Here is a 19,181-nt window from a genome sequence, read left to right as displayed (position 1 = left end):
ACTGTCTCGAACTGAACTAACTTCAGGGACTAAGCTGGACTGGCTTAGACTAGACTAAGCTGGACTAGCTTAGTGAAGTGTTTGGTGCAGTGTCGGACTAAGAATCAGGATAATTAACAAAATTCAAAAATTATATTATTTTAAAGCATATCTAGAATATTTATATTAGTTCTTTCTCTTTTTTTTTTTCCTTCTAGAAACCCTTTTTTCAGAATGCTCTGTCGTCTCTACCTCATCATTCCCCCTTTTTTTCTCCATCCGTCTCAATCCTCTCTGCCTCTTGATTGTTTCCTTCAGCAGGCTTGGCCTGAACATTTGTTGCTTTCATGGAATCCAGTTTGCAAACAATCAACCAACGAAACACCTTTCAAAATCCCCAATTCCAAATAATTGCTTACCTTGTCTGGCGTACCAGATTCAGATCATGGTCTGCTGAAAACGAGAGTCGAAAATTGAATTCCTGCGACAGAACGCGACTGGTAGGGGAAGAACCAGTGGAAGTGGGGTGGTTGGTAAGTGAAAATTAAGGGCGTTTATGAGAGAGAGCGATGTATGTACGTGTATGGTCTGAGATACGAAAAGACCCAGATGGTGGAAAACCCCAAATTACCGAACCCAGGTGAAAAAAATCCTTATTTTCGAGGATTGAGATCTCGTAAACGAGGCACAAGGTTTGGACGAGTCATACGAAGCAGCGGGGGGTCTTAGCAATCCTGTGATATTTGGGGGGTCTAGCTAAGAACTTTTAGTGAGAGAGTCAGTCGGAGTGAGTCCGACTTAATCCCATTAAACCTAATCCTTCAGCCTAGCAAACATGGGACTACAATAATAACTAGTCCAGTCCAATCCAAGGAGAGTTAGTGAGCCCAAACAAACACACCCTAGATGGGTTGTTCAAGAGTTGAAGTTTGGCTAATCCCAACACTTTCCTCCTCTAATTCAAAACGACATTACCCTTTGAATCTTTGATAATTTTAATAGTGAAAAAAAAAAGATTTAAATTACTCGATAAACGATATTTTTCTTACACGCAAATTTTCTTTTATGGTTCTAAAGATTTTCAATACTTTTCTTATTGCGCACACAAAAAAATTTAAGAAACCCAACAATCGCATTTAAAAAAATATTTATGACCTCAATAAATAGTAAGACCATTTTTCACTGATTAAGGGCTCGTTTAGATGTGCTTTTAAAATAATTGAAATCGTTTTTAGAGAAAATATTTTTAGATTTCAAAAGCACTCGAAGTGCTTTTTGCAAAAAACATTAGTTATGTGATTTTTCTAGGAAGCACATTAAGTGTTTTTTTCAGAATTTACTTGTATTTTTATCAAGAATTTGTTCTAAAAACATTTTCATTAAAAGCGCTTTTAGTTATTTTAAAAGCACATCCAAACAAACTTTAAATATATTTTTTTATATACTCTTAAATTGACCAAAAGAAAAAAGGCGAACAAGTCATATTCCTTGACCCTCGCTTGAAGCCATGCCTCACATTTTTTTCATACCCAATCTTATTTTCGTCGTAGACTTCAGTTTGCATTGGAACGACTAAAATGACTCGTCTGTAGTTTTGGCACTGTGCAACTTCGGTGAAAGCCCTCTCTTCTCCGACGTACTCTCACAGTTCTTCTCAGCTTCTTTTAATAATTGTCTGTGGTCTCCCAATTGTCTCCGTTAAATTTGGTAACAAATCCAACTTAACCTACTTTATTAGGCAAGCAATTAAATGAAAATTGATAATAATTTATTGTAATTTCTGTCGGTCAACAATTTCACACGCCATCTCAAGAATTTTGAACCCTATTTCTCGCAATGTTTTTTGAGCAAAAACAAAGGCCGTATTCTCGCAATTTTATTTGTTTGGACACTCGAAAGTTTTACACGTAACAAGTTCACATCTACAGTAATATTCCCATCAAATAATATAATCTCATTTTTATTCACCGCTCATAACAAATAATAAATTTATTTCATGCAAGTTGTTTGTCGACGGCACTGATAACATGAGGACGAGCACACCATAGCAGAACTTAAGATTCAAAATTTCCACAAGAAATGTTTCATAAAGTCACGAGCTTTCTGTTGTCCTCGTGAACAAACAAAAAGATTAGTATAAAAATGTTATTTTCATGATTTTTCAAATGCCATATAGCTCACCAGAAAGGTTTAGAAATAATAATAAAATATTCATGGATTTTGTTCTAAGGTCCCTTTCTATGTTTTAGAATAGCTTCCTCCTCCAAGCTTGGTCCCTTTTGCAAAAGTCTGAAAATATATATATCTGCATGCCATGGAGTTTCAGAATCCCAGTTCATCAGGTGCAATCTTTTTTCTATTTCTAATCGACCCTTTTCATCAAATCATGTTTCTGTAAAAACCCAGTTGAGATATTTTATAAATTTTAATCCTTTCATGCTTTTCTGTTCTTTTTTTTTTTTTTTTTTTTGCTGCAATTTTAGCTGAACTGCTTAAGAATCCAAATAATGCAGTATGCTTAAGTATTTATTCACTGTGTGTGCAGATTTATCACTTTCTCAGTTGCTCTGGCTATGATTTTAAGAGAGAGAGAGAGAGATTATGGTAATTTTTTTTTTCCAGAAATTCAAGGTTTTATGTGGAGTAAGTTCACAGAATATAGAGATTTATTTTCCATGAATTGAATCTTGATGGTTGTTGTTTTTAGAGATTTTAGCGATTTTTGTGGCAATTGAGCTGCTTTGTTAAGAAGCTGAACCGAAAGGCATTGAGTTTTTAGGAGAGTAGCATTGATTGCATTCCTTTTTTTTTTCTTTGGCAATTGCAGTTGTTATCTTGTTCAATTTGCAAAACTCGGTAGAGTTTGGTTGCCTGAAATTTCATAAATGTTGGAAAAGAGTAGGATTCCATCGAAGTTTATTTTCTACTTGATAACGATTTCGGTGTTCCTTTTAATCTCTTCTTCTGTCTTCCTACTTCAGTTTAGCAATACTTCTTTTGCACCCACAGTGTTTAAGCTTATTGTTCTTAATGGCACATACTTAGAGCCCCTTGTAAAAAGTAGGGACAAAAACCTTCCTTCCTTCTCTTCCGAGGTTCCCCGAGTTGATGCTAAAAGATCCACAAAAAGATGTGAATTGGGATGTCAAGTTTCCAACTCAAGCAAGAAGTTGGGATCTTTAGAAAAAATGAAAATGGTTGCTTGTGACTCGACGCAGGCTCTCTTGAGTGTGTTTATGTATGAGTTGCCTCCTGAGTTTCACTTTGGGTTATTGGGTTGGAAGGGTAAGGAGAATCAAACATGGCCAAATGTCAAAAACCTGAGTCTCATTCCGGCTTACCCAGGTGGACTGAATTTACAGCACAGTATCGAATACTGGCTCACCCTTGATCTTCTATCATCAAGTATCCCAACTGTGGTTAGACCATGCACGGTAGTCAGGGTGCACAATTCAAGTCAAGCAGATGTTATTTTTGTCCCATTCTTTGCATCCCTGAGTTACAACAGGCATTCTAAGCTTCGTGGAAACGAGAAAGTAAGTGTGAACAAGAAGTTGCAGGGCAAGTTGGTGCAGTATTTGATGGGTCGGGATGAATGGAAAAGAAAGGGTGGAAAGGATCATTTACTAGTTGCTCACCATCCAAATAGCATGTTAGATGCAAGAAAGAAGTTGGGCTCTGCCATGTTTGTGCTTGCGGATTTTGGAAGATACCCAGCTGAAACAGCAAATCTTGAGAAGGACATAATTGCTCCTTATAGACATTTGGTACTGACTGTTCAGAGCAGCAAATCACCCTCATTCAACGAACGTCCTATACTATTATATTTCCGAGGAGCAATATACAGGAAAGATGTATGGTTTTACTTCACTTACCTCTTGTCATGACATAAACAGCATTTTAATTACATTGTATTTTGTTTAAATAGGATGATAAGGGTGCTAAATACATGATGAAATTTGTTTCGATGAGCTCATATTACTCTGAGTTTGATCTCAGAATGAATTATCTGGCAACTAGGAAATTCTTAATAGAGATGTCTCATTAGCTTTATATTTTCAAAGCTTGGTGACGATTTGAAATAGAGGAGCAGATAGTTTACTGTCATTATGATGGCAGTTTAATACATAAACTACTCCCCAGCATAGGGCAGTCTCCACAACGGATTGCTAACTTTATATAGTATGGTAATACATCCTGATTCCATTGAAGCATACAAAGTGTTTGTATCATGATTGACGTGATCTATTTCGTGACCTTACTTCATCTATTCTGATATCCGATGCACTTTTGTCATTACTTCTGGCTCTATGTTTATGTTACCCAAAAGCTGGTTACTTTCATTCTTCCTTTATATCATTCACTACATTGTTTTAGCACTAATCAGTTTTATAATTGCTAATATCTTACGTACGGTATTGTTACTTTAAACTAAACCAGGGAGGAATAGTACGGAAGAAATTGTATTATCTTCTTAAAGATGAGAAGGATGTCCACTTCACTTTTGGTAGCGTTCAAGGACATGGTATTAACAAGGCAAGCCAAGGAATGGCCTCATCAAAGTTTTGCCTGAATCTTGCTGGTGATACCCCTTCCTCAAATCGCCTATTTGATGCCATTGCTAGCCATTGTGTCCCTGTAATAATTAGCGATGAGATTGAGCTACCATTTGAAGATGTGTTAGACTACTCACAGTTTTGCATATTTGTTCGCTCATCTTACGCTAGTAAGAAGGGTTACCTACTGAATATTCTCCGAGGAATCAAGCAAGAAACATGGACCAAGATGTGGGTAAGGTTGAAGGAAGTCGTACATCATTTCGGATATCAGTATCCATCCCAGCCAGGTGATGCAGTTGATATGATTTGGCAGGCAGTTTCTCATAAGAAATCCTCCACAGAGTTTAAATTTCACTCCAGACAGTTTAAATTTCACAGGAAGAAGAGATATGACAGGTCAACTTCTGGTATAAGAACAAAACGACACTCACCCATCTGAAAGCGTTTCAAATGTTCAAAATCACTAAGATCTCTTGACCTTGCACCGTCGGGGAAACATCAAAAAATTGCCGAAGGCGGAGTACAAGGGAGGTACAGGCTAAGTTGAGAACTTCAGATATGTAAGGGATTTTGTTTTTGACAGTATATATTCGCACACATCGATACTGATTTAGTTGTAGTTACGTAATAAATTTCAATCCAATTATTCATTCATTTGTGAATATCTTTCAACAAAGAATTAGTTCTATAGGTACAGCTACTGTTCGCGAAATTTTGACTGTTTTGATGAAACTAAAACCAAAAAGCAACACTGGAAAAGGCATAAGTATTCACAACACAGAACTGTAGAAGTCCTTTTCTTTTGTAGGGAAATATCAGAAATGCTTGTAATCTGTGAGAGCTAGCATCATCATTCTCTCGAAGTATTCATCTATTGGTTAGGACCTATGTTTATACAATACAGATGATGCTAGCTCGATGATTGGGTTTCAGCTGCAGTTCTTCAGCTCAACAAAAAAACTTTCACTAAAAAACATACGAAAACATATAATTCAAACAAAAGAGGATGCCCGCCACCCCGTTGAACATTTTTGTATTAGTTACAGCCACACCAGCTTCTTATTCTGCCTGCAATGCTTTGTTTTCGGCATCTTCTCCCCATAGCAAACTGCATCAGCATGTTGTCAACATTTGTTGTGAATGGGGTCAGATCCCCTTCCAACTTTTCTTTTGTTCGATTGATTCGCATCGAATGTCATCGCGGGTGCAGGTGCCAAACTCATCTTAGCTTCCATGTCCTCTACAGCAACAGCCTTAAAAAGATGCAAGCTTTTAAGAAACGGCAAGTGCCCCTTGTCCCATCTGAGAGCCAAGTCCCTGCTTCTTAAGGCGGAAACCTTTTCGGGTTGAAGAGCTAGAAACCCAATGCAAACAAGAAGAAGAAAAGCCCTTCTGTAAGCCAAAACCCCCATGCTTCTGCAGCTATCTGTGTTGGATAAGATAATGAGGAGTAGTGTTTGTTATGGTTTCAATCCCTGTGAGGAGAAGCCAAGGGAACGTCTTTTATGGGATTTGGAGGACTAAGGGCATAAAGCACAAAGTGAGGCCCCTCAGAAGAAGGGCAGGCAGAACATTTAGGGAATATTTAGATTCACCACAATCATAGGCAGCCTGCCACAGAAGCAATATATAGGGCTGTTTTAGAAGACTCTGACAGGTTTGAATCAGAAGTTAAGTTGGAACGCAGTCCTTGGGAAGCCAAGTATCTTTCTCTCTATCATTTGCCTTGCTCTTTTTTACCAAACCAAAGACCAGTTTTGTGCCTCTTGAATGCTTTTCCAACATGCCACCTCATCTACCCAATGCTTATGCGTAGAGTTCTCATGGGCTCCTCATCTCTTCAAAATCTTCAGTCGAGCCGCCTGATCACGTGGATGGTCACCAACATCACAAAAGAACGAAATTCTTTGTATTTTAGGAGAAAAATTTGGTTAGAGACATCTGATCACGTCATCTGTAAGACACCTCTCACAAAAGTATAGAATGGTTCCACCTGATCTACATTGATCCACGTGTGTCTAAATGCTTTAATAAAACAATCACATCGAAATTTCTATCATATTTTGATCTCATCCGGTACCAGATCCCACCCTGCCTAAAAATCTTAAACACACCTCACCAATGCAGCAGCCAGTTCCATATTTAGATAACTAATGCAGCAAAAAAACCCATCAAAAGTAGAGATGTTGGAGTAATGGTAGGGACTAGAAATCCATCCACCAAAAAGCCAAAAACAAATAACCAAATAAACCAACCAATAGCAAAGCTTGATGCACCAACCACCTGCTTTAAGCTAACAACTTGCTTTAGAATTCCAAGCTCTTCCCTCCATGCACCAAGAAATCCCAGTCTTGGTGTCTTGTGCTGAATGGAAGTCCTTTATGCTTTTTCTTTACCCTCTCTTTAAATCGCTTATCTATGAAAACCATCTTCATTTCCCGTTGCAGGCGTGGGTTAAGTCAGATAATCAGAACAGTGTTCTCGATCCTTTGAAACCCGGTTTGAATTTCATTTTTTTTCGGAGACTTGAATAGTTAAGAATATCAGTTCGAACTGGAAATGGAAAGAACAATATTGAAAAGGAGTCTCGGTTCGAGTACAAAATCGACGAGGAGGTGGACTGGTCATGGTCCAAGCTGGACATGAGCTTTGAGAGCTGTATTAAAGTAAAAGAATTTGAATGGAACGTTTGCTTTCCACAATCATCCTTCAGCGTCACATTTTACTTTAACAACTACAACGGACGATGACAGGGTTTTCTTGAACAATCACACTTCAAGAAAGCAACGGTGTGTGATGCATCTAAAAGCTTGAAATCCCTAATCATCATATTCCAACCAGATCGGCCTTGACCAGAGCCCTTCCTCCCTTGGTGCCGAGAGCAAAGCGAACTAGCCGTTGGCACAGTCGGGTTAAATAAGAACAGGATACCGATACACAACGCAAGTAAAGTTGATGTTTGGCCCAAAGAATGCATCCAAAGACAGTTGCAACTACAATCAGTGACACACCTCTTTCGACAGCAGTTTACTGTGCAGCATAACTGCTGCGGTGATAACAAGGATTATGTACAAAACACGGGAAATAGACAAGGAAGGAAAGTAGTGAGCTTGTACAGAGTACGTAAAATAATTCGATTACAGTTACACGACAGTCAGAAAGCTAAAGCCTTCTGATTTTCCTCTTTTAACGCTTGTTTATGCTACAGAAACAACACGCTCATATTTCCAGTTCCAGCATAATCCTCTTCACCGAAATACATAGAACATTGCCATAGTTGAAGAACACCAAATCATTGAATTGGCTCCTGATGCGGAGTCACTGCAGGTCCCGGAGCTATTGTGAACTGCAAGCCCCTGCGTTGCCCTGCCTGCAGCATAAATGCAACCTCAGTTGCCGCAAGTGCTGCTGCTTCCTGGATCAACAGTAACATATAAACAAATTAGCATGTAATTAAAAGAACTTGTTAAAATTTGCATTCACGACCAGAAAGCTTCTTTGTCCAGAGACATGATTCCTGCTTTCTTTTAGTGCAGTGGGAAGCATGCCAAAGCCCGTTCAAGCTTCGTTATGTAACCAATCTCAGAAACGATATCTCATCTCACCAAGGATATATAAAAAGGTGATTATTCTTGGGTTTCTCAAAGACAGCAGAGGCCAGAACTTACCTGTCTTTGCCTTCGACGTTGTAATATGCTGATAGCCCAAGCCATAATGTAGCACGGGAGAAGAAAACCAGCAGCCCGGAGCAAGAAGAGCTGTTAACATTTGATCATTTAGTTAGATAGTGCAACGATCTGGAATGATATAAGACACATTCAACATACTTATGCCACTTACAGAAAAAAAAGTGGATGCATCATCATCATCATCCCCGTCACCATTGGGGAGGGTCAATGCATGCCTCAAGAGAAGAAGAGCCATTAACTGCCGAGAAACAAGAGAGGAGACCAATAGAAATTAAATTAAATTCTCTTATTCAACTGAGAGTAGAGCACGTGCCTAGGTTTAGAGTGTGAATGTGCATAGCAACAAGTTGCAGGGCCCAGAACAGAACCTGCAACTAGTTGCACTAGTTCAGAATGACCATAGAGAAAAGGTGCACTAAGAAAATATAAAAGTTAAAGATTAGGGATATTTTTTATAGCTGACAAAAGCATCAGCTAGGTTATCCCCATCGTCTGATAAGATCCACAAAATCAAATCAGAAAGAAAATGCGACAACAATATTTCATTTTAACATGGGCTACTATAAAGAACCACACATCATTAATGGTGACAACTATGGCTTACAATTAGAGCAACAGAGCGGCAAAAGGCTGCTCCACTAGCATTTGTGTCAGAATACTCATCATATTCGGCCTCTAGAAAGTGACGTTCAGCCGCTGCCATTGCTAATAGTCGAGGATCACGCAAATCCAAAGGGGTACCAGAGATTGTCCAACCATCACTGTCAGGCGGATCCAAGAAGCAAAACAACAAATCAAAACAGATACGAAACTTATATAAAGCTATGTTGTATTGACCTCAAAAAAATGGTAATGCAGAGAGACAGAAAAAGCTAAAGTGCCCAAGATATAAAAACAAGCAAAGTCCTCATCACATCTGGCCAAATGCTAATTTGCAAAAACGAAAGATAAAACGGAATAAAAAATCCTTACTAACAACATGAACAAGGTTGCAAAGCATATGTAAATTCTAAACTTGCCTGATGTCAATTGTGGTATCTTCAGACTGAGGAGGAGGTGGTGGGGCAGTATAATCAGGTTGGTATGACTACATCAGAGAAACTTTTCGTAAAAACCCACTCAATGACTTGCAACTCATGAATGGAAAAAATTCATAATAACCAATTGTAATGACCAAGAGGTTGCCCGCAAATGCTCACATGACTTTAATATATTACACGGATGCATCATCGTGGTTTATTGATAATAATATCTTCTCATAATACAACATTATATTTCATCCCTTCCAGAAAAGAAAAGGCAAGACTAATGACTAAGATAGCTTCAAACTAAGTGAAGTTGCTTACTTATATGAACATAAGCAACATCCCTGAAAAGTATTAATCTCGAATATAGAACTGAACGGTACAGATTCTCTACTTAAAATCATAAAAAATGACAATTGCAGATGGTAAGGATTCTAGAAATTTACCTGATGACAAATTTCACAAATTATATCTCCCTTCTCATTGCACCATCGCTGGACACATTTCCTATGAGCGAACTGAACGGAGAAACGGAAGAAAGAAATCATTGGCATTGGTTATCAACATATAATATTAGTCTAAGAAGTCACTGAAGTTGGTTAACAAACACAAGATAATGAGCATGATTCGGATGTTAAAACAACTAGTTTGCGATAAAAGGGATCATCAAAACATTTAATGGTAGGACTTCATGCCACAACCTGTTTTGGGCATATAGCCGACACTAACTGCGGTAGAAAAGAATTTCTGAACATCACTAACAACAATCCAATTTAAACACTCCAGAGTAACCTACTTCAAGAATTTCTCTACCATAAATCTTGACGCATTTAAGTCTTTGGGGTCAATGGAATCAAGAGAGTGATTCCCCTCACCCATAGCCCCCCAAAAAAATCCAAAATTCTAGTTTAAAAAAGGATATGTATCAATAAATCAACATACTTTTAAGCTACCGCTGCAAGAACAGGGGACCTCCAAATTCTTAACGCTATCTTCTTCCTGGCAAATGCGACATTCAACCGTCTGAATCAGAGGCTCTTCTTCTTCAGCTATAGCCTTCTCCCCGACCCCCTTAACATCAATGGCACAAGTGGGTAGCTCAGCAGATTGGGAGCTTGAACCCTCTACAGAAGATCCCGGGGTCTCACTCCCTTGCAAGCTTTCAGTTTTTGTGAAGCGGTCAACACACAACACCAGGTGATCACCCATTCGCACTCAAATTAAAACTCCTGCATCCACTACACAGAGAGAAACTTCAATCATTTCAATACAATCTCCTTAAGAATACAATAAGATCCACCACATTGAAAGTTAGGTATGTAGAAAATCACGATTATGGGTTCCATTGATCACAGAAAAAAAAAATCCTGCATGTGAAGAAAAATTTAAGAAATCGGATCTTAAACCACCTTTACAACAAAAAGGCAGAAAACCAAACGTTAAAGCCTAAAACTTTCCCAAACTACCCTGCGTTCGAATGGTTTCAGCCGTTGGATGCTAAGAACATAGCATAAAAGGCCAAACAAAAAGCAAAGGAAATCAAGGAATCTAACATTGTATACTAATAAACCGATACAGCACGATCAGTGCTCCATTGGCCCCATCTAATCTTCCAACTATAACCTAGGCAATAAGAAAGCCAAGAAAAAAGAATCACCTCCTTTCTCAGCCACCAAACAAAAAGCCCCCCACTTGCCGAATCCCTAACCCACCAAAATCCCCAAACTTCCCCAACCCAAAACACTAAATCGCCACTCGAGTTTCACAAAACTCACCGATTCGATCCAATCGGCAATGCAAAAAAACCCAAAAAATCACAACCCAGATCGAAATGCAACAACTTTATGATCCCCAACACCGAAAAATACAAAATCTACAGAAAAAATACATTGTGAAAATTCAGAAAACGGAACTTATAAATTTAAACAAATTGGGGGAATAAGGAGAATCGAAATTCGAAAGCACCTCTGACAAGACCTGGAATTTGAGCTGTGGAAATGCTGAGAAATTCTGCTCTTGTGAAAAAGTCTCTGGCTTTTAACCTTTTCCTTTTACACGAGGGACAAATTTAAAATTTAATTTAATTTAATTTCTAAGGCATCAGGTTTGGGTTCGAGGAGCCCGGGGACGGTAACGTCCATCCAAAGCAAGGGTACAATCCTCTGTGGGTTCGGTACCAAATGGAGGGTTTTAGGTAAATCGCTACCGTTGAGTTAGACAAGATTGTGACTTGGACGGTCCAGCTGTACTTAGTTCCTTCCCCTGCTGGCGGGTCCGCGGATTTAGCGGTTGTTTTAATAGTAAACGAATAGGACAATGCCTTGTCATGAAAGGAAATATAAACGAGTTTTTTTTTTTTTTTTGGGATAATTTTCTTTTTTAAATTCTTTTGTCAAACTTCTTTTTTAATCATAAATACAATTTTGTTAAACATATTATTTTTAAAGGAAAACTAATGAAAATGATATAAAAACTTTGAGTTTTAACGATTACAGTGAATAATATCAAGATTGACTTTTTTGTGCAAAAATATGGTTTTTCGTTAAAGTGAACAGTATCAGACATTTTTCGTTAAAGTTTCCTATTTTTAAACCCATATAGCAATTAATAATTTCCAACCAAAAATTAATAATTGTAATCATACATTTGTTGGGGAATTATTTTTTGCAATATTTTATACATTAACAATTATAAAGTAAGAGAATTGTGGTGGAGTTAGTGCTTGTTTGGATGTACTTTTAAAATAGCTGAAAACGCTTTTAGGGAAAATGTTTTTGGGTTCCAAAAGCACTTTAAGTGGTTTTCCAGGATTTACTTGTATTTTTACAAAGGATTAGTTCCAAAAACATTTTCACCAAAAACACTTTCAGTTATTTTTAAAGCACATCAAAATGAGCTCTTAAACTTTCATCATTGCTGACAGTCCTGTTGCGGGATTTGTAATTTTTTACATAAATTCATACAGTAACAGTTGATAATTAGATGACACACATAAATTCTTTCAGCTCGAAATTATGGTATACCCTAAGGCTAGTGATGAGAATAACCAATCTTTCCTTAAACTTGTTACCAAAAAAAAAAAAAAAAAAAAGAAAAGGCATTCATCATTGTGCCTAAGTCTCGAATTAGGAATTCATCTTCTTTTTATTAAAAATGATACAGTAATTTTGAATTTTTCATGATGACTTGCGAAATTGAATATTTGAAATACAAGTGGAACCCCATTGATCGGTTCATGTACATATGAGTTGAATTTATGAACATATGAGTTTTTTATTTTTTTTATTATTTTTTTAAGAGATCAGCTAGCGGTTTCGTTAGGACAGTCCATTTTTTCAGATGTTAGAAAATTCACAGATGCATTTTAGTTTTTTTTTTAACACTATCGTACGATTCATTAATGTCAGAAATCAAACTCAAAACGTACTATGTGAAATACGGATCTAAAATATATTTTCAACTACTGAACCACCTCGTGGTAATTTATGAACATATGGGTTGACTGTCGTAGAAACACCGGATAACGTCATAACTTGACTTTTTACCTTTGTTGAAAAAGTGTGCAAATTGTGTGAACCCTTAACTCATTTTTGTCATTTCCAATCCATGTGCCAATAAGATTTTTCTTTGGTCAAAACCAAGAATTCCAATGAAAGATATACCGGAATATTATTTAGAGAATTTTGACACGATATTATTTAGAGAGTTATGCACAAAAAATCTGGTTTGAAATTTAAAAAAAAATGGAGTCACACTAAACAAACATTAAAAAAAATATATCAAACAAGCCTTAGGCTTTTCTTGTTGATTACAGTGACAGTAGTGATGATAACGATGATAATTGTTTGGACTTTGGACTCGTTTCAAACAACTTTTTAAAAAAACACATTTTTGCTCATAAGTTTTTATTTCTCTTAGAAATGCTATTGTTACAAACAAGTCGAAATTTTTGGTACAAGTTCAAGTTCATCACTTGGAAGTGTTTCTTCATGAAACACCTCACATGTGCTTCTCCAATATGATATGTACCTCTCTAAAAAGTAAGAGCTCATTTGGAAATGTTTTTAAAATAACTGAAAGCTTTTTTAGTGAAAATGTTTTTATGCCAATCCTTAGCAACAATGCAAGTGAATCTTCAAAAATCACTTGAAATGCTTCATGAAAAAAGCGCATAACTGATGCTTCTTGTACAATCAGTTTAAGTGCTTTTGAAACCCAAAATCATTTTTTTTTCTAAAAATGCTTTCAATTATTTAAAAGCATTTTCAAATGAGTCATAATTTTACGACCTAGAAGAACTCTTTAGCTGTACTCATGTTTTTATATGGAGTTACATGTAATGTGAATATTTTCAAATTTCGTGTGTGGATCATGATTTTTCACAGAAGAAAAGAAAAAAAAAAAGGAAAATAATAGAGTATTTATCAAATATAGCAAAAAATTAACCCTTAATTTCAAAAATGTCACTTTTTATAAAATATTTCAAATATATCTAAAATTACACCTAAATAGACACAAATACCCTCAAATTTAACAATTAAATAAATTAAAGGTTTTTTAGCCAAAATGATTCGTAACATTGACATATCTCCTTAATATGGTCCTTAACAATTAATGATAATCAATAGTAGTATTCTTGAATTTTGCTATCGTGAATTATTTTAGTTTTTCTTTGAATTTGTCCATCGTGATCATTTTAGTTTTTTCATGAAAAATCTGTCAATTGCTCTGTTAGTGTGATGATATGGCTCCACGTGGGTCTCAGAAATACAATCATATAACGACATGTGGATTAACTTTAAAAACTATTTTTATATTTAAAACTAAAAATGATATTAGTAAGAAAAAAGACGTTGAAGGCATGATTGAAATTTTGTTGCTCCCACTTGCGATAACCGCAATGACGCTCAATGTCGGTGATGAGGGTGAAGGGGATAGGGTTGTGGTGAGGGAGTGTAGAAGCAGGTGAAATTAGACCGGAGTTTGAGGCAACAGTAGCTAAGAAGCCTTTAATTTATTTAATTCTTAAATTTGAGGATATTTGTCTCTATTCAAGTGAAATTTTGAATATATTTAAATTTTTTTTATAAAAAATTACATTTTTTAAATTAGTAATAATTTTTTTTGCTATATTTGATAAATACTACCGGCTTACTTGACGGAAGATGGAATTTCTCATATATAAGCAACACAAAATCCTAGGGTTTTGGCTTGACACACAATCACAAAGATGCCAGAGAAACTCGCCGAAACCTCGGAAGCCACCGCCGCTGGTGGCGCTAAACATATGGACGTAGAAACTTCAGAGCCTGCTGCGGCTCAAAATTGCGACGAGGCTGACGCCATTAATGGGGAGGCGGAGGCAAACTCGAAGCGGGTCAGGGACGAGGAGGGGAGTGAAGGAAACGATGCTAAGAAGACGAAGGTGGAGACGTCGCCGGAGAAAGAACGGTTGGAGGAGAAGTTAGGGGAAGGGGAGAAGTCAGGTCGGGTCAGCTTGGGTCCGAAGAGTTTTGGGTCGTCGGTGGAGATGTTCGACTACTTCTACAAATTCCTCCATTACTGGTCTACTGATCTCAATGTCAATAAGGTACCCAAAACAAAGCTATTTGATTATTCTTAATCTTTTCAGCCCCAATTTTATTTTGCTGAAAGTTAAAGATTGGAACTTTTTGGTAGTGTATAGCGATATAATCATATTATTTATTCAATTTGGTGTTTTGTAATCGAGATTAATTAGGATTTGGGAAATTTAGTTTTGGGTTGTTTGCTTTCCTTCGTTTGGATCATCAACTACTGCGGATTTGGGAATTACATAGTTTTATGAAATAAATTTTAGTTAGGATTCAGCTACATATGCTAATGCAGTATTACAAATAGGTTTTTGTTTTAATCAGTGATTTCGGAGTTGTTATGTTTGATTTATTCAATCTGATTGCTAGAAAGATCGACGGGAGGGGAAGAATAAGAGTGCAAAAGTCACTTTGCTACGGAAAATATTGGTTTCGAGTTTAATGTTATGTTTCGAATTTGAGTAAGTATTATACATTCATGTGTTTGACGATATAGTTTGTGTGAATGTGAATTCTCTTAGAATTTGGTAAGAAGCTCTATGATGGTAGTTCTTTATTCAAAATTTCAAATTCACTGCCCTGGTCTTTTGCTACATGAAGCTAGAATCTGTTCACATCACTCTGGATTTTAGTTCACAGAGTTGAATTATATTTACACAATGAGATCGGCTTTAGAATTTTCAACTAAAAAGTGATGAATTTTGTAAGTTCTGTGTAAAATGGCTGTGATTGTGGTTGGATGAAGTTTTTGATAGAAATTCTTGTTATGTTGCAGTATGAGTATCTGGTTTTGCTCGACTTGCTTAAGAAGGGTCATGCCGAACCCGATAAGAAGATTGGTGGAGGGGTCAAGGCATTCCAAGTTCGGACCCATCCGTTGTATAAAAGCAGGTGCTTCTTCCTCATTAGGGAAGATGAAGTTGTTGATGATTTTAGCTTCAGGAAGTGTGTGGATCAGATACTTCCCTTGCCTGAGAACATGAAAGCAAACGCTGATGCGAATAAAGCCTTAGGTGGTAAGGGCGGCAGGGGTGGTGGCAGTGGTGGAAGAGGAGGCTGGCGTGGTCATGGAAGGGGTAAGCCGAGAAACTAAACTGAAATGTAAAGTTTTCTCCTTGCTGGCGGGCGTTTTGCGTTTAGCAGAGGTTCAAAGTAGAAAATTTTTGGACCGGTTAAATTACCTCCTTTTTATTGCACTAAACAGTTGTATTATTCAAATTTTGATTCTTAATGGCTTCTTTCGCAGTTTCTATTGCGATTAATGTACTATGTTTGCACACTAATACAAAAAAATTTAGGATCTTAGCTGAAATCATCAACCTTGCTGTAAAAATACACGCTTTCGAAAAATGGTGTTTTTGTTATGGTTTAGATGGTGATACCACATTTCTTTAGAATGCTCGGTTGAGTTCAAGGACTGTTGCCCCTAGACAATTCTTTCCATTAGAGCATTTCAATCGAGATATATAAAAGTCACATTAGGCCATCACCAATCAATGGCATTTGGCCAATATTAGCCTAAATTGAACAACATATGTAATCTCCAACCAAAGGGCATCTTGATAAACTTTGTAGGTTCATACAGGTCTACCATCAATATCACTGTTATCGTCTCCATCTAATTACCTATCACTACGTGTGGTGTTTTATATAAAAAGCATCCATGATAATAGCGTTGGAATATCCTATATATAAGTTGGATTGTATTTTGTCATATGGTGATGTGAGAATCTATTCTCCAACACGCTCCCTCATGAGTGACCACACATAGTGTCATAAGTGAAACCAACTCTCATATTGGGAACTAGTCAAGTCATTAAACGAAAGCTAACACCAATCTTTCTGAAAGCCCAATTGATCGACCAATCGGAATTTAGTCTTTAGTTTGTCATTATTCAGCCTCTGCTGCCAATTTTCGAAGGCTCTGTCATTTAGTAGCTTCAGTAGCCTTAAGTTGAGCTAGCGCATCTTTCGAAGGTCCAACTTCAAGAAGCGTGACCAAGTCCAGTAAATCGGGCCCATGACATGTCAAAAGAATTAGTTTTAGGGCTAAAATTGTGACCAGTCACTTTTCCCCATCTTTACATCTTTCTCATTGGAGAAAAACTAAAATATATATTTTTGAAAATGTAAAATAAGATGTAAATGTGGCTTTTACATTCCAAATTTGTATACTTACACCTTAAAAAGTAAAAACAAGAAATGTAAAACACACATCTTTCAATATATTTTACATCTCCCATTAAAAATGCTTTTACAAATTAAGATCCTATATAGAATCTTTCTTTCACATATTGCTCAATCTTTACCACAGTGGTGGAAAGGTGTTGAGCCATTGCATTACGGTGTGTATTTAAATCCCGTCGATGGCTAATCTAACATTTAATCTAACAAAATTTATCGTTTGACAAAAAAAAAAATATTTAACAAAAATATTAATCAAGTACTCGGTAGTTGTTATTTTATAATTTTGATGAACTGGAAGAGAGAATTTGAATTCAAATATCTATCAATATTGGGAATAGAAATTAGTCATTATCCATTTTTAACCACAGATGACACACCCCGACCGAGATCGGAGCGTGCTGGCCGTCACTCAAAGGTGACGTAGCCATGTGCACGTGCGGAAGCTAGTAAGTAGTAATAAAAAGGCACGAATAATTAAAACAAAACTAGCATACAAGTACTAAAATAAGTGCTAGTTAGTGCGATACAAATTCAGAGCAGGTCTATAGCAGTCCAAATAAAACGACAACAGTAGTACGCCCGAAGGCGACCCTACAATGTGGAGTGTTTGTCAGAACGCCGGAAAGCTCTCAAGGGAAACCACCGCAACGGCTAAGCAACTAGAACCTGGAGGGGCGCAAAACAAAAGCGTGAGTGGGCAAAAACAAAGCTCTTTGAAAACCATTTCATAAAATACATTCTAACCCCTCACCGTAAAACCTGTATACTTCCCAGAAAATAACCATATGTACGTATGTATAGATATGCCCAACATGCTCAAGGGTATGCCAATCATGCTCAAGATATGCCATGTCAAAACCTCGTAATGAAATGTATGTGCTCAGGTATGAATCATATCAATAACATAACATCTGGCAGCCGGAGTCACCTAACGTGACCTGTACGGCTGCATATAGAGCTCAATCTCAAACTCAACAACTGAACCTGCCCACGAGTCGGAACCACTCTATGTGGTCTGTACGACAGGCCTGGGTGTAATACATATATACGCTCTAGTGCTACGATCACGTGAAGGCTGTGCGAATAATCGCGGGTCACCTACGAGTCGGAACCACCTAAAGTGGTCTGTACGACAGGCATATGCACCTAGCTTGGATCCAAGCTGAGCGTATGGTGCGGGAGGTGAACAACACGTGAAGGACTGTGCCCTACTCTGGGCGGGAGCACTAACACCGGGGGTGCAGGTTATGAGCTCTCTAAGCATCTCTAAACACTATGTAGTGCAATCGTTAATTAACGCTTACCTGGCACTTACCTATGCCTCCACAGCACCCACACATAAATATATATGACATATGCATATGTATATGTATGCCACAAATAATGCATGCAAAGATGCATAAACGATAAATAATAAAGTGCATGGCATAAGGCAAATAACCCTTTTTAATTCAATTTCTGGGAATATAAATGTATATAGGTATATACGGAAAACAAAAGCCCACTCACTGGTATGTAGAAGGGTCGTAGCCCCCCTGTCTCGCGTGTGCACGCTCGTCCTCTGGGTACGTGTCACCTAGATGCGAAACAACTATAAAAACGTTAACTTTAAAGCACATAACCCGTTTCTCGTAATAACTTCTCATACATTGCTCAAAATGGACAAATGAATATACCCACGTGCTCTACACAACCTCAGGATCACAACCATATTTTTAGAAAAAATTTTGGACCCCGCACGCGCCCCCACGCGCCAGCACAGGCACGGACCTACGCGCCCCCACGCGCGGCCACGTGCCAGGCACACTGACGGTGTCAACAGACGCCGTCAGGAATATTCCGTCAAACTGACGGAATATTCCGTTAAATCTAACCGGATGCCGTCACTGCCGTTAGGAATATTCCGTTAAACCTAACGGAATATTCCTCTTTCTTCTCCGATCGACTCTCGCCGGACTCCGGTCGCCGGAAAACTGGGAAAAGTTTAAACTCACTAATCTCCCTCGTTTCTCAACCAATTCCTAAAATTCTTGGACCAAAAGAAAGCCCTAAACTAGTAGAATCACGTTGGACCACTTTTAAAGGCTAAAAGTTACGCGATCATACCTGTCTCAAAACTCAAAAATCGGCCAACTTCGAACCAGGCCTTCCCGACGTCCAAATTCGTCC

At 37.6% G+C, this 19,181-nt stretch overlaps 4 protein-coding genes across 10 annotated transcripts; 2 read left to right on the top strand and 2 right to left on the bottom strand.

Moving 5' to 3' along the window:
- Nucleotides 1–1,357: 1,357 nt before the first annotated feature.
- LOC137713649 (Exostosin family protein) lies at nucleotides 1,358–5,200 on the top strand. 2 transcript variants are annotated; one of them, XM_088684043.1, is made up of 3 exons: nucleotides 1,358–2,321; nucleotides 2,525–3,833; nucleotides 4,420–5,200. In XM_088684043.1, exons 2-3 carry the CDS (start codon nucleotides 2,865–2,867, stop codon nucleotides 4,975–4,977), a joined length of 1,527 nt encoding a protein of 508 aa, XP_088540169.1. In that variant the 5' UTR covers nucleotides 1,358–2,321; nucleotides 2,525–2,864; the 3' UTR covers nucleotides 4,978–5,200. The 2 variants fall into 2 exon arrangements, with proteins under 2 accessions (XP_088540169.1, XP_088540170.1); XM_088684044.1 differs by having other exon boundaries at nucleotides 1,361–2,321; nucleotides 3,044–3,833.
- A 462-nt stretch (nucleotides 5,201–5,662) lies between these two features.
- CLE45 (CLAVATA3/ESR-RELATED 45) lies at nucleotides 5,663–5,950 on the bottom strand. The gene has a single exon (XM_068451474.1). It carries the CDS (start codon nucleotides 5,948–5,950, stop codon nucleotides 5,663–5,665), a length of 288 nt encoding a protein of 95 aa, XP_068307575.1.
- Nucleotides 5,951–7,532: 1,582 nt separating this feature from the next.
- Nucleotides 7,533–11,415, bottom strand: LOC137713326 (uncharacterized). 6 transcript variants are annotated; one of them, XM_088684045.1, is made up of 9 exons: nucleotides 11,218–11,311; nucleotides 11,028–11,125; nucleotides 10,195–10,481; nucleotides 9,699–9,770; nucleotides 9,247–9,314; nucleotides 8,832–8,988; nucleotides 8,379–8,465; nucleotides 8,207–8,296; nucleotides 7,533–7,953 (listed from the first exon to the last, which is right to left on the bottom strand). In XM_088684045.1, the coding sequence occupies exons 3-9, from the start codon at nucleotides 10,459–10,461 to the stop codon at nucleotides 7,831–7,833; spliced, it is 864 nt and encodes a 287-aa protein (XP_088540171.1). In that variant the 5' UTR covers nucleotides 10,462–10,481; nucleotides 11,028–11,125; nucleotides 11,218–11,311; the 3' UTR covers nucleotides 7,533–7,830. The 6 variants fall into 6 exon arrangements, with proteins under 6 accessions (XP_088540171.1, XP_068308709.1, XP_068308711.1 ...); XM_068452608.2 differs by lacking the exon at nucleotides 11,028–11,125 and having other exon boundaries at nucleotides 11,218–11,415; XM_068452610.2 differs by lacking the exon at nucleotides 11,028–11,125 and having other exon boundaries at nucleotides 10,195–10,490; nucleotides 11,218–11,344.
- Nucleotides 11,416–14,431: 3,016 nt separating this feature from the next.
- LOC137713521 (protein EMBRYO DEFECTIVE 514) lies at nucleotides 14,432–16,091 on the top strand. The gene is made up of 2 exons (XM_068452830.2): nucleotides 14,432–14,842; nucleotides 15,601–16,091. Exons 1-2 carry the CDS (start codon nucleotides 14,483–14,485, stop codon nucleotides 15,916–15,918), a joined length of 678 nt encoding a protein of 225 aa, XP_068308931.1. The 5' UTR covers nucleotides 14,432–14,482; the 3' UTR covers nucleotides 15,919–16,091.
- The last annotated feature ends 3,090 nt before the right edge of the window (nucleotides 16,092–19,181 follow it).

The sequence above is a fragment of the Pyrus communis genome, chromosome 14 (genome assembly GCF_041283825.1).
Source record: "Pyrus communis isolate YQ-2024b chromosome 14, ASM4128382v1, whole genome shotgun sequence".
NCBI lineage: Eukaryota > Viridiplantae > Streptophyta > Magnoliopsida > Rosales > Rosaceae > Pyrus > Pyrus communis.
The sequence above is the reverse complement of the archived record's forward strand: the minus strand, read 5'-3'. Positions and strand labels throughout refer to the sequence as shown.

What these genes read in the sequence shown, in the direction of transcription:
- LOC137713649 (XM_088684043.1), top strand. Translation starts at nt 2,865, where the DNA reads ATGTTGGAAAAGAGTAGGATTCCATCGAAGTTTATTTTCTACTTGATA. An exon ending in GAGCAATATACAGGAAAGAT is followed by an intron (nt 3,834 to 4,419) that starts GTATGGTTTTAC and finishes AAACTAAACCAG; the next exon opens with GGAGGAATAGTACGGAAGAA.
- CLE45 (XM_068451474.1), bottom strand. Translation starts at nt 5,950, where the DNA reads ATGGGGGTTTTGGCTTACAGAAGGGCTTTTCTTCTTCTTGTTTGCATT.
- LOC137713326 (XM_068452608.2), bottom strand. Translation starts at nt 10,461, where the DNA reads ATGGGTGATCACCTGGTGTTGTGTGTTGACCGCTTCACAAAAACTGAA. An exon ending in GCCGCTCTGTTGCTCTAATT is followed by an intron (nt 8,466 to 8,831) that starts GTAAGCCATAGT and finishes GTTTCTCGGCAG; the next exon opens with TTAATGGCTCTTCTTCTCTT. An exon ending in ATGCATCCACTTTTTTTTCT is followed by an intron (nt 8,297 to 8,378) that starts GTAAGTGGCATA and finishes AAATGTTAACAG; the next exon opens with CTCTTCTTGCTCCGGGCTGC.
- LOC137713521 (XM_068452830.2), top strand. Translation starts at nt 14,483, where the DNA reads ATGCCAGAGAAACTCGCCGAAACCTCGGAAGCCACCGCCGCTGGTGGC. An exon ending in CTGATCTCAATGTCAATAAG is followed by an intron (nt 14,843 to 15,600) that starts GTACCCAAAACA and finishes GTTATGTTGCAG; the next exon opens with TATGAGTATCTGGTTTTGCT.